The following is a 13487-nucleotide window of genomic DNA, read 5'->3' as shown; positions in this document are numbered from 1 at the left end:
ACCGCAGCATAATCACAAAACTTTTAGTGGAGCAACCACTGTTATGTTTGGGCCAAATCGATGCTGGTCCAGACATCTGTGGACGTTGAAATCAAGGCTAGTCTGGACCAAATCTGAACCAAACATAGACCTATAATTGGTTCAGATTTGGTCCGGACAGGATAATATATAACTTTATTTATTAAAGGAATTATTTTAGAAGAAATGTCCTAAATTAAAGTCAGTACTAGCTGTATTCCTAGTGTTTTTATTTGTCCAACATAAATTGTGCAAATAAAATCACTTGTGAGCCAAATTGAGCCCCCTGTTGCTGACACCTGATTATTGATAGGTAGTACACCCCTACATTGATAATAAACTGTTAGACATTTACAATTAGGTATCTCTCACTCGTCATTCATTATCGCTATGAATATTATGCCTTGGCTCATTAAAAAGAGCTTTGGAGAGTGTGTCTGTGTGTGTGGGGGGGGGGGGTGTGTGTGTGTGTGTTCTTTCAAAGGTGGCTTTTGTGATCAAATAGTCCAGCGCGGTGGCTTAGGGTTGTCTTGTGGTTTAAGCTGTTGCCTCTGGATCACATATACCACTGCTGCATGGGTTCTACCTCTACCTCCATCCTATCCAATAAAAAAAAAATATGTGGAGAGTGGTACTGCCCCACTTCTTTAAAAAATATTAAGAAAAAAATTGTCCAGTGTGTGAGGCTCTTACCCAGCATGGCCTTCCCTTCGTCCTCCAATTCAAAGCGCAAAGTCTGCAGCTCCTGTTCTGACTGCTGTCTGAGGATGTCCAGTGTGCGTCTGTGGGCATCCTTCAGCGCCAGCACCTCCTCCCTCTGCTCCTGCTTCAAACGCTCCTCCAAAGCCTAGACCCCTCCCCACCACACACACACACACACACACACACACACTGTGTTTAATCATTCAACAAATCATTGTACAAATGGTAGCAACATATACAGTATATCACCTAAAATTACATAATATATACTGCTCAAAAAAATAAAGGGAACACTAAAATAACACATCTGAATGAATGAAATAATCTTATTAACTACTTTTTTCTTTACATAGTTGACTGTGCTGACAACAAAATCACACAAAAATAATCAATGGAAATCCAATTTATCAACCCATGGAGGTCTGGATTTGGAGTCACACTCAAAATTAAAGCGGAAAACCACACTACAGGCTGATCCAACTTTGATGTAATGTCCTTAAAACAAGTCAAAATGAGGCTCAGTAGTGTGTGTGGCCTCCACGTGGCTGTATGACCTCCCTACAATGCCTGGGCATGCTCCTGATGAGGTGGCGGATGGTCTCCTGAGGGATCTCCTCCCAGACCTGGACTAAAGCATCCGCCAACTCCTGGACAGTCTGTGGTGCAACGTGGCGTTGGTGGATGGAGCGAGACATGATGTCCCAGATGTGCTCAATTGGATTCAGGTCTGGGGAACGGGTTGGCCAGTCCATAGCATCAATGCCTTCCTCTTGCAGGAACTGCTGACACACTCCAGCCACATGAGGTCTAGCATTGTCTTGCATTAGGAGGAACCCAGGGCCAACCGCACCAGCATATGGTCTCACAAGGGGTCTGAGGAGCTCATCTCGGTACCTAATGGCAGTCAGGCTACCTCTGGCGAGCACATGGAGGGCTGTGCGGCCCCCCAAAGAAATGCCACCCCACACCATGACTGACCCACCGCCAAACCGGTCATGCTGGAGGATGTTGCAGGCAGCAGAACGTTCTCCACGGCGTCTCCAGACTCTGTCACGTCTGTCACATGTGCTCAGTGTGAACCTGCTTTCATCTGTGAAGAGCACAGGGCGCCAGTGGCGAATTTGTCAATCTTGGTGTTCTCTGGCAAATGCCAAACGTCCTGCACGGTGTTGGGCTGTAAGCACAACCCCCACCTGTGGACGTCGGGCCCTCATACCACCCTCATGGAGTCTGTTTCTGACCGTTTGAGCAGACACATGCACATTTGTGGCCTGCTGGAGGTCATTTTGCAGGGCTCTGGCAGTGCTCCTCCTGCTCCTCCTTGCACAAAGGCGGAGGTAGCGGTCCTGCTGCTGGGTTGTTGCCCTCCTACGGCCTCCTCCACTTCTCCTGATGTACTGGCCTGTCTCCTGGTAGCGCCTCCATGCTCTGGACACTACGCTGACAGACACAGCAAACCTTCTTGCCACAGCTCGCATTGATGTGCCATCCTGGATGAGCTGCACTACCTGAGCCACTTGTGTGGGTTGTAGACTCCGTCTCATGCTACCACTAGAGTGAAAGCACCACCAGCATTCAAAAGTGACCAAAACATCAGCCAGGAAGCATAGGAACTGAGAAGTGGTCTGTGGTCCCCACCTGCAGAACCACTCCTTTATTGGGGGTGTCTTGCTAATTGCCTATAATTTCCACCTGTTGTCTATTCCATTTGCACAACAGCATGTGAAATTTATTGTCAATCAGTGTTGCTTCCTAAGTGGACAGTTTGATTTCACAGAAGTGTGATTGACTTGGAGTTACATTGTGTTGTTAGTGTTCCCTTTATTTTTTTGAGCAGTGTATTTTCAAACAAATGTAAATGCATATACGCGCACACACAGCAAGAATGTTTTCTAGAATGTGCATAATATCTAACAAGCAGAGCGAGGGGAGGAAAAAACATGAAAAGCGTATGCGCGTTCTGACTGAGTGACAGCAAACTCATCTGCCTGCAAATTTTCAGAACAAACACACAGACACACAAGTCCGCTGCTGCTTCTGATCTGCAGCTTCATCTGCAGGGAGATGATTATGTATTGCCATCCTCTATTTAGGCATTTGAAAACACTTCTGTTATTCCGATTATGAGTATTATCTGATCCGACTAATAACTGTCAATTTACGGATACGATTATGAATATGGCCAGATGGGCACACCCCTAATAGGCACACATACACACTAGGGTTGGGCGATATTTGGAGAGTGTGGTGGAATTATTGTAATCAAAAGGAGAGAGTTAGATTTCTTCATAACAAATCAAACTTTATTATTTAATTACTGCAGTAATGGAGCTGGTTGGTAATCACCCCTGGAGTTGATCACTGAGAACTCAACGAGCTGTTTTGAGCCACAGCATTTTATAGCAAAGTCCATCCTCCTTCAGTCTACATGACAAACAACAGATGTATGTAACGGGTCACAAGGTTAAGAGTTGTATGAAAGATACTTCTAATTCACAGCAGACAGTATCTCATTATGGAGACCAGGGTCTGGCCCTGGAGTCATCTCTCCCTGGTACCTTACAGAACAGAAACATTAACTCATGCTCTGGAATGCAGTATCACCCAAACACATCGTAAATCTTCCAGAGGCCCATCCTCAGTAGAACACACACAGATGAGCGTTCTAACAAACCCTTATTCTGTTGCATAAAACAACCATTTGATGCAATAACAGCATTATAACATCATCTTGTAATTTCTGTTCTGACAGGAGACCTGTTCTATGATATGCTTCTCCAAATATTGTGATATCCAATATAATCCTTTTTGCGCCATTAATGACTAGATCATTCCAGACTGTGCCATTTTATGTGCTTGTTTACAATATTAGTCATATTCTCATTAAATAATCTTAGCATGGCAAAAAATAAGCCTTAGTTCATTAATTTAGACTTAATTTTCAACATATTGATACAGCCTAACTGAGAAAACTGCACAGTCTCTCAAATTATAGTCTTGCACATCACAATGTTAAGTATCGTCACGTACTTGAAGATATATAATTGATGTCAAATATCACAATAAGATGTGACAAAGGCTGACATTACAGATGGATGAGCTGACGGACAGAGCAGCCCACTACCATGAGGTAAACAACTGCCCAACATTTTAGTGTCTCAAATTATACTGAACAAAAATAAGCGCAACATGCAACAATTTCAAAGATTTATTGAGTTACAGTTCATATCAAATCAAATTTTGTTGGTCACACACATGGTTAGCAGATGTTAATGTTAGTGTAGCAAAATGCTTGTGCTTCTAGTTCTGACAGTGCAGTAATATCTAACAAGTAATCTAACAAATTCACAATGACTACCTTATCCACACAAATGTAAAGGGATGAATAAGAATATGTACATATAAATATATGGATGAGCGATGGCCGTGCGGCATAGGCAAGATGCAGTAGGTGGTATAGAATACATATGAGATGCATATATACATATGAGATGAGTAATGTAGGATCTGTAGACCTTATTAAAGTGTCGTTATTTAAAGTGACTAGTGATACCTTTATTAAATACATTTATTACATTTATTAAAGTGGCAAGAGATTTGAGTCTGTATATTGGCAGCAGCCACTCAATGTTAGTGATGGCTGTTTAACAGTCTGATGGCCTTGAGATAGAAGCTGTTTTTCAGTCTCTCGGTCCCAGCTTTGATGCACCTGTACTGACCTCGCCTTCTGGGTGATAGCGGAGTGGACAGGCAGTGGCTCGGGTGGTTGTTGTCCTTGATGATATTTTTGTCCTTCCTGTGACATCGGGTGCTGTAGGTGTCCTGGAGGGCTGGTAGTTTGCCCCCGGTGATGCATTGTGCTCCCTCTGCTGTTTCCTGAAGTCCATGATCATCTCCTTTGTTTTGTTGACGTTGAGTGAGAGGTTATTTTCCTGACACCACACTCCGAGGGCCCTCACCTCCTCTCCGTAGGCCGTCTCATTGTTGTTGGTAATCAAGCCTACCACTGTGGTGTCGTCTGCAATCTTAATGATTGAGTTGGAGGCGTGCATGGCCATGCAGTCATATAAGGAAATCAGTCAATTGAAATAAATTCATTAAGCCCTAATCTATGGATTTCACATGACTGGGAATACAGATATGCATCTGTTGGTCACAGAAACAGTACCTTTAAAAATAAGGTAGGGGTGTGGATCAGAAAACCAGTCGGTACCTGGTGTGACAACCATTTGCCTCTTGCAGCGCGACACATCAGGCTGTTGATTGTGGCCTGTGGAATGTTGTCCCATTCCTCTTCAATGACTGTGCAAAGTTTCTGGTTATTGGCATGAACTGGAATACACTGTTGTACACATTGATCCAGAGCATACCAAACATGCTCAATCGGTGACTTCTGGTGAGTATGCAGGCCATGGAAGAAATGGGACATTTTCCGTTTTCAGGAATTGTGTACAGATCCTTGCGACATGGGGGTGTGCATTATCATGCTGAAACATGAGGTGATGACAGTGGATGAATGGTATGACAATAGGCCTCCGGATCAATTTAAATTGCCATTGATAAAATGCAATTGTGTTCGTTGTCCGTAGCTTATGCCTGCCCATACCATAACCCCACCGCCATCATGGGGCACTATTTTCACAACGTTGACATCAGCAAACCGCTCGCCCACACGAGCCCATACTGTCTGCCATCTGCCCTGTACAGTTGAAACCGTGATTCATCCGTGAAGAGCACACTTCTTCAGCATGCCAGTGGCCATCGAAGGGGAGCATTTTCCAAACTGCAGTCAGGTCAAGACCCTGTTGAGGATAACGAGCATGCAGATGAGCTTCCTGAGACAGTTTCTGACAGTTTGTGCAGAAATTCTTAGGTTGAGCAAACCCACAGTTTTATCAGCTGTCCGGTTGGCTCGTCTCAGACTATCCCGCAGGTGAAGAAGTCAGATGTGGAGGGCTGGCGTGGTTGGCCGTGGTCTGCTGTTGTGCGGCCGGTTGGACGTAATGCCAAATTCTCTACAATGACATTGGATGCGACTTATGGTAGAGAAACTAACATTACATTCTATGGCAACAGCTGTGGTGGACATACCTACAGTCAGCATGCCAACTGCACGCTCCGTCAAAACTTGAGACATCTGTGGCATTGTGTTGTGTGACAAAACTGCACATTTTAGAGTGGCCTATTATTGTCCCCAGCACACGGTGTACCAATGTAATGATCACGCTGTTTAATCAGCTTGTTGATATGCCACACCTGTCATTGTGGATGGATTCTCTTGGCAAAGAAGAAATGCTCACCAACAGGGATATAAAGAAATTAGTGCACCAAAATAAGATTTTTGTGCATATGGAAAATTTGTTGCATTTATATTTTTGTTCAGTGAAATATGTGCTGTTTTTTATGACCAAGCGCTGCACTGTGACTATGAAGAACAAACTTTTTTTTCTTCTCCAGATACATTTTAATATAAAAGCAGCTGCCTGTTGTTTTAAAAAAAAATGTTTTTGTTAATCCTATGGAACAGTACCTTAAGAGGTATAGCTTTCAAGGCCCCAGCATGGGTGTGAGGCAAATATAGAGCCAGTATGTATGCCCCTTTTTCTACATCAAAGGTTTTCTCCTGGGTTCAATCAAATTTACTGGAGGTTAGTCCTGATAACACTGCTCTATTGCAACAGGGACCTACCCTCTTTACAATTGCAACAAATTTGGCCTTCGGAAACAGGTGCTGGTAGATACGGTATATTGTATTCACAAATGAAATGGATTGATATGTTAGGTAAGAGGCCAGTAGAGTTATTAAGGTCCCAATTCAATCAAAGTTAGTAACTGGGTTACCAACAAAAACAATATCCTTACTGCGCAAACACAGAATATTATCTGAATTATTATGCAGACTAACTTCCTTTTGTTTCACACTACAATATAAATACTGCTTTGATGCATACTTGAAATCCAATTACTATACCTGCAACTCCATGATTTTTCTTTAGAGCCTGAAGTCTTTCTTGAAGAAGACCACATTCTTGTAACGGGCAACAATTCAGCAGTGGTTTTCAATTGGGATTATTTGCCATTACATCAGCAGGTCTGGTAGCAGCAGCACTGCAGTTTTTCCAACTCACTGCTCTGTGGTTTGGTGACTGAGGCTTAAGGTCAGAGGACACATCCAGATGGTGACATGGACACAAGGGTGGGAATGGGAATGAATCCAACTGGACACGGACTAATGGAGAGAGGGAGCGAGGAAGGGGGCTGAGTGGAAGAAAGGAAAGGGAGCAGGGGTATAGATAAATTAGGAGAAGAGAGGGGCAGAAAAAGAGAGAGAAGGAGCCAGCTGGAGGAAATGGAGAGGTATAAGAAAGAGAAGAGAAATACACTCAGTGTTTCTGTTTATTAGGTACACCCATCTAGAACTGGGTTGGACACCCCTTTGCCTCCAGAACAGCCTGAATTCTTCGGGTTGCGGTTTCTACAAGGTGTGGTGTTCAAACATTGCTCAAATGGTATCAAGGGACCCAACATTCCCCACACCATTATACCACCGCCACCAGCCTGTACCGTTGACACCAGGCAGGACGGGGCCGTGGACTCCTGCTGCTTACGCCAAATGCTGACTCTTTCATCAGCATGACGCAACAGGAACCGGGATTTTTCAGGCAATGTTTTTCCAGTCCTCAATTGTCCAGTGTTGGTGACCACGTGGCCACTGGACCTCTCTCATCAATGAGCTGTTTTCGCCCACAGGACTGCCGCTGACTGGATGTTTCTCGGTACACCCTAGACACTGTCATGCATGGAAAAGCCCAAGAGGCCGGCCGCTTCTGAGATACTGAAACCGGCGCGCCTGGCACTGACGATCATACCAAGCTCAAAGTCCCTTAGGTCACTCGTTTTGCCTATTCCAACGTTCAATCGATCAGTAACTGAATGCCTCGATGCCTGTCTGTCTGTTTTATATTGCGGTCCCATGACTCACTGTCTGTAGGAACAAAGCATTTTCATGAATGGGGTGGTGTACCTAATAAACTGGCTAAAAGTGCCTTTACTGTAGGTACTAGAGGCAGATAAAAAGGGAGGGGAGAGAGTGAGGGAGGGAGGGAGAGAGGGAGAGTGAGACAGACAGTGACCATTTCAGATGAGTGACAATGACAATGTATATCTCCTGTGTAGCTCAGTTGGTAGAGCATGGCGCTTGCAACGCCAGGGTTGTGGGTTTGGTTCCCATGGGGGACCAGTACAACAACAAAAAAATTATAAAAATGTACGCACTCACTACTCTCTGGAGCGTCTACTAAATGACTAAAATGTAAAACATTTAAGTATCTGATAGGTTATGGAGACACAGAGTAGGGGATGGTTAACAGTACATGCTGTCTTATACCACAAAAACTATTGGAGAAACAATGGTCAATGAGTGAGGTGTATGGAGCATGTGTATGGGTACAAAGTATTTACAATGCCTTCAGAAAGTATACACACCCCTTGACAAAAACATTTACCAATTAATTAAACATGAAAATCTGAAATGTCTTTTGTCATAAGTATTCAACCCATTTGTTATGGAAAGCCTAAATAAGTTCTGGAGTAAAAATGTGCTTAAGAAGTCACATATTAAGTTGCATGGAATAATAGTGTTTAACATTATTGACATTGAATGACAACCTCATCTCTGTACCCCAAACATACAAATGTCTGTAAGGTCCCTAAATTGAGCAGTGAATTTCAAACACAGATTCCACCACAAAGACCAGGGAGGTTTTTCATTGCCTCTCAAAGAAAGGCACCTACTGGTAGATGGGAAAAAAATGTCAAAAGCTGACATTGAATATCCCTTTGAGCATGGTGAAGTTATTAATTACACTTTGGATGGCCTATCAATACACCCAGTCACTACAAAGATACTTTCCTAACACAGATGTCGGAGAGGAAGGAAACCTATCTGGGAACACACCATGAGGCCAATGGTGACTTCAAAAAGAGAAGAGTGAGGATGGATCAACAACATTGTAGTTAGTTCACGATACTAACCTAAATGACAGACTGAAATGAAGGAAGCCTGTACAGAATAAAAAATATTCCAAAACATGCATCCTGTTAGCAATAAGGAACTAAAGTAAAACTGCAAAAAATGTGGCAAAGAAATGAACTTATGTCCTAAATACAAATCGTTATGTTTGGGGCAAATCCAACACAACACATCACTGAGTACCACTCTTCATATTTTCAAGCATGGTGGTGGCTGCATCATGTTATGGGTATGCTTGTCATCAGCAAGGACTAGGGATTTTTTTTAGGATAAAAAGAAACGAAACAGAGCTAAACACAGGCAAAATTATAGAGGAAAACCTGGTTTAGTCTGCTTTCCAACAGACACTGGGAGATAAATTCACATTTCAGAAGAACAATGACATAAAGCAGAAGACCAAATATACACTGGAGTTGCTTACCAAGACAATATTGATGTTCCTGAGTGGCCTAGTTACAGTTTTGACTTTAATCAGCTTGAAAATCTATGGCAAGACTTGAAAATGGCTGTGTAGCAATGCTCAACAACCAACTTGACAAAATAATTTCAAAAAGAAGAATGTGCAAATGTTGTACAGTCCAGGTGTGCAAAGCTCTTAGAGACTTATGCAAGGACTCACAGCTGTAATCGCTGCCAAAGGTGATTCTAACATGTATTGACTCAGGGGTGTGAATACTTATGTAAATTAGATATTTCTGTTTTCATTTTCAATAAATTAGCAAAACAAAATTTGAAACATGTTTTCATTTTGTCATGATGGTGTAATAGGTGTAAAATGTTGAGATAAAATAAAGTAAAATTGTCATCAATTTTGAATTAAGGCTGTAACACAAAAACATGTGGAATAAGTCAAGGGGTATGAATACCTTCTGAATGCACAATATATATGAGGGGTGTGTGTATTATTCTCTCACCCTGAGCTGGTGCTGGCGGGCGTCTTCCAGTGTGCCATGGGCGCAGCGTTGAGCCTCCTGTAGCCGGTGCTCCCTGCGCTGGTGCTCCAGCTGCAGCTCCTGGAGTTGCTGGCTCAGGTGCTCTCTCTCCTGGCTGAACTGGGCCTGCAGCTGCTGCAGCGCGCCCTGGGACTGGGAGAGCTGTAGCTCCAGACTCTGCTTCAGCAGCGAGATCTGGAGAGAAAGGGATGAGAGGGAGGGGTGTGTATTATGCTATGTGTCCCTAATGGCACGCTATTCCCTGTATTGCATTACTTTGGGCCCTGGTCAGAAGGTAGTGCACTATATAGGAAATAGGGTGACATTTGGGACACATCCATGATCAATGTGCACTTCGTCTTCATTTTTCCCCTGCAGTGTATTAATAATAAAAAACAATAAAAAAAAAACATATACAATTATTATTATATTTGTATATAGCACTTTTCATTACAAAGTCATCTTAACACTCTACCTAGGGGAGGAATAAAATATACAGTTCAAGTCAGAAGTTTACATACACCTTAGTCAAATACACTAAAACTCAGTTTTTCACAATTCCTGACATTTAATCCTTGTAAAAATTCCGTCTTAGGTCAGTTAAGATCACCACTTTATTTTAAGAATGTGAAATGTAAGAATAATAGTAGAGAATTATTTATTTCAGCTTTTATTTCTTTCATCACATTCCCAGTGGGTCAGAGGTTTACATACACTCAATTAGTATTTGGTAGCATTGCCTTTAAATTGTTTAACTTGGGTCAAACATTTCAGGTAGCCTTCCACAAGCTTCCCACAATTAGTTGGGTGAATTTTGGCCCATTCCTCCTGACAGAGCTGGTGTCAGGAGGTGTCAGAGCTGAAACTAATTGCAGCTCTTTGTTAAGTGTTTAAGTCATTTCAGTTGGTGTAGTAGCTGACGTGTATAGGGTTGAGTCATCCGCATACATAGACACACTGGCCTTACTCAAAGCCAGTGGCATGTCATTAGTAAAGATTGAAAAAAGCAAGCTACCCTGGGGAATTCCTGTTTCTACCTGGATTATGTTTGAGAGGCTTCCATTAACTTCTATGGGATCAGTGTCCACCAGCGGGACAGTTGTGCTAACATAGGTTAATGTGATTAGCATGAGGTTGTAAGTAACAAGAACATTTCCCAGGACATAGACATATCTGATATGGGCAGAAAGCTTAAATTCTTGTTAATCTAACTGCACTGTCCAAATTACAGTAGCTATTACAGTGAAAAAATACCAAGCTATTGTTTGAGGAGAGTGCACAGTTATGAACTTGGAAATGTATTAATCAACCAATTAGGCACATTTGGGTAGTCCTGATACAACATTTTGAGCAGAAATGCAATGGTTCATTGAATCAGTCTAAAACTTTGCACACACACTGCTGCCATCTAGTGGCCAAAATCTAAATTGCGCCTAACCTGGAATAGTACACTATGGCCTTTCTCTTGCATTTCAAAGATGATGAAAAAAATGTTTTAATTGTATTATCTTTTACCAGATCTAATGTGTTACATTCCCCTACATTCATTTCACATTTCCACAAACTTCAAAGTGTTTCCTTTTAAATGGTATCAAGAATATGCGTATCCTTGCTTCAGGTCCAGAACTACACGCAGTTAGATTTGGGTATGTCATTTTAGGCGAAAATTTGAAAAAAAGGGTCCGATCCTTAAGAGGTTTTAAAGAACAGCCTCTGTGTTCTATTAGACAAGTAACTCTTTATTCACATTATAGCAGGGGGTGTAAAGCCATAACACATACAGTACGTTTTGCCAGCAGCAGACTATGATTGATAATGTGAAAAGCTGCACTGAAGTCGAACAAGCCAGCCCCACAATAATTTGATCATCAATTTCTCTCAGCCAATCATCAGTAATTTGTGTAAGTGCTGTGCTTGTTGAGTGGCCTTCCCTCTTATACACTATATTAGGCCCAGACTTTGGAACTTTGGTTTTCCTAGATATGGCTATTATACTGTGATCACTACATCTTATGTATTTGGATACTGCTTTAAAGCAAATGTATGCAGCATTAGAAAAGATGTGATCAATACATGTTGATAATTTCTTTCCTGTGCTGTTTGTAAATACCCTGGTAGGTTGACTGACAACATGAGCCAGGTTGCAGGCACTGGTTACAGTTTTAAGTTTTTTCTTGAGTGGGCAGCTTGATGAGAGCCAGTCAATATTTAAAATCACCCCAGAAAATATACTTCTCTGTTGATATCACATACATTATCAAGCATTTCACACATTATACAGATACTGACTGTTAGTACTTGGCGGTCTACAGCAGCTTCCCACAAGAATGCGCTTTAGGTAAGGCAGATGAACCTGTAGCCATATTACTTCAACAGTATTTAACATTAGATCATCACTCAGCTTTACAGGAATGTGTTTCTTTATATACAGTGGCAAGAAAAAGTATGTGAACCCTTTGGAATTACCTGGGCTTCTGCATAAATTGGTCATAAAATGTGATCCGATCTTCATCTAAGTCACAACAATAGACAGTCTGCTTAAACTCATAACACACAAACAATGTCTTTATTGAACACCGTGTAAACATTCACAGTGCAAGGTGGGAAAAGTATGTGAACCCTTGGATTTAATAACTGGTTGAACCTTCTTTGGCAGCAATAACCTCAACCAAATGTTTTCTGTAGTTGCGGTTAAGACTTGCACCACGGTCAGGAGGAATTTTGGACCATTCCTCTTTACAAAACTGTTTCAGTTCAGCAATATTCTTGGGATGTCTGGTGTGAACTGCTCTCGAGGTCATGCTACAGCATCTCAATCGGATTGAGGTCAGGACTCTGACTGGGCCATTACAGAAGGCATATTTTCTTCTGTTGAAGCCATTCTGTTGTTGATTTACTTCTGTGTTTTGGGTCGTTGTCCTGTTGCATCACCCAACTTCTGTTGAGCTTCAATTGGCGGACAGATAGCCTTACATACTCCTGCAAAATGTCTTGATTAACTTGGGAATTAATTTTTCCGTCGATGATAGCCAGCTGTCCAGGCCCTGAGGCAGCAAAGCAGCTCCAAACCATGATGCTCCCTTCACCATACTTTACAGTTGGGACAAGGTTGATGTTGGTGTGCTGTGCCTTTTTTTTCTCCACATATAATGTTGTGTGTTCCTTCCAAACTCCACTTTGGTTTCATCTGCCCACAGAATATTTTGCTAGTTGCGCTGTGGAACATCCAGATGCTCTTTTGCGAACTTCAGACGTGCAGCAATGTTTTATTTGGACAGCAGTGGCTTCTTCCGTGGTGTCCTACCATGAACACCATGTTGTTTTGTGTTTTACGTACCGTAGACTTGTCAACAGAGATGTTAGCATCTTCCAGAGATTTCTGTAAGTCTTTAGCTGACACTCTAGGATTCTTCCTAACCTCATTGAGCATTCTGCGCTGTGCTCTTGCAGTCATCTTTCCAGGACGGCCACTCTTAGCGAGAGTAACAACAGTGCTGAACTTTCTCCATTTGTCTTAACGTGGACTGATGAACATCAATGCTTTTAGAGATACTTTTGTAACCCTTTCCAGCTTCATGCAAGTCAACAATTCTGAATCTTGGGTCTTCTGAGCTCTTTTTTGTTCGTGGCATATTTCACATCAGGCAATGCTTCTTGTGAATAGCAAACTCACATTTTGCGAGTGTTTTTTTATAGGGCAGGGCAGCTCTAACTAACATCTCCAATCTCGTCTCAATGATTGTACTCCAGGTTAGCTGACTCCTGACTCCAATTAGCTTTTGGAGAAGCTAGCCTAGGGGTTC

The 13487-nt window shown here is 42.3% G+C and overlaps 1 protein-coding gene across 2 annotated transcripts in view; it reads right to left on the bottom strand.

Annotated features, from left to right (window-relative positions):
• Nucleotides 1–13487, bottom strand: part of fam184aa (family with sequence similarity 184 member Aa) — an 85519-nt gene that overhangs the window by 29875 nt on the left and 42157 nt on the right. For both annotated transcript variants that reach the window (XM_014126183.3, XM_014126184.3), the window contains exons 10-11: nucleotides 9667–9879; nucleotides 712–865 (exon numbers count right to left, since the gene is read on the bottom strand). In XM_014126183.3, the coding sequence (XP_013981658.1) occupies nucleotides 712–865; nucleotides 9667–9879 (367 nt within the window). The remainder of the gene's footprint in view (nucleotides 1–711; nucleotides 866–9666; nucleotides 9880–13487) is intronic.

Source organism: Salmo salar, chromosome 11 (assembly GCF_965601325.2).
Source record: "Salmo salar chromosome 11, fSalSal1, whole genome shotgun sequence".
In the NCBI taxonomy this organism is placed as follows: domain Eukaryota; kingdom Metazoa; phylum Chordata; class Actinopteri; order Salmoniformes; family Salmonidae; genus Salmo; species Salmo salar.
Note: the sequence above shows the minus strand (reverse complement) of the source record. Positions and strands in the feature narration are given on the sequence as shown.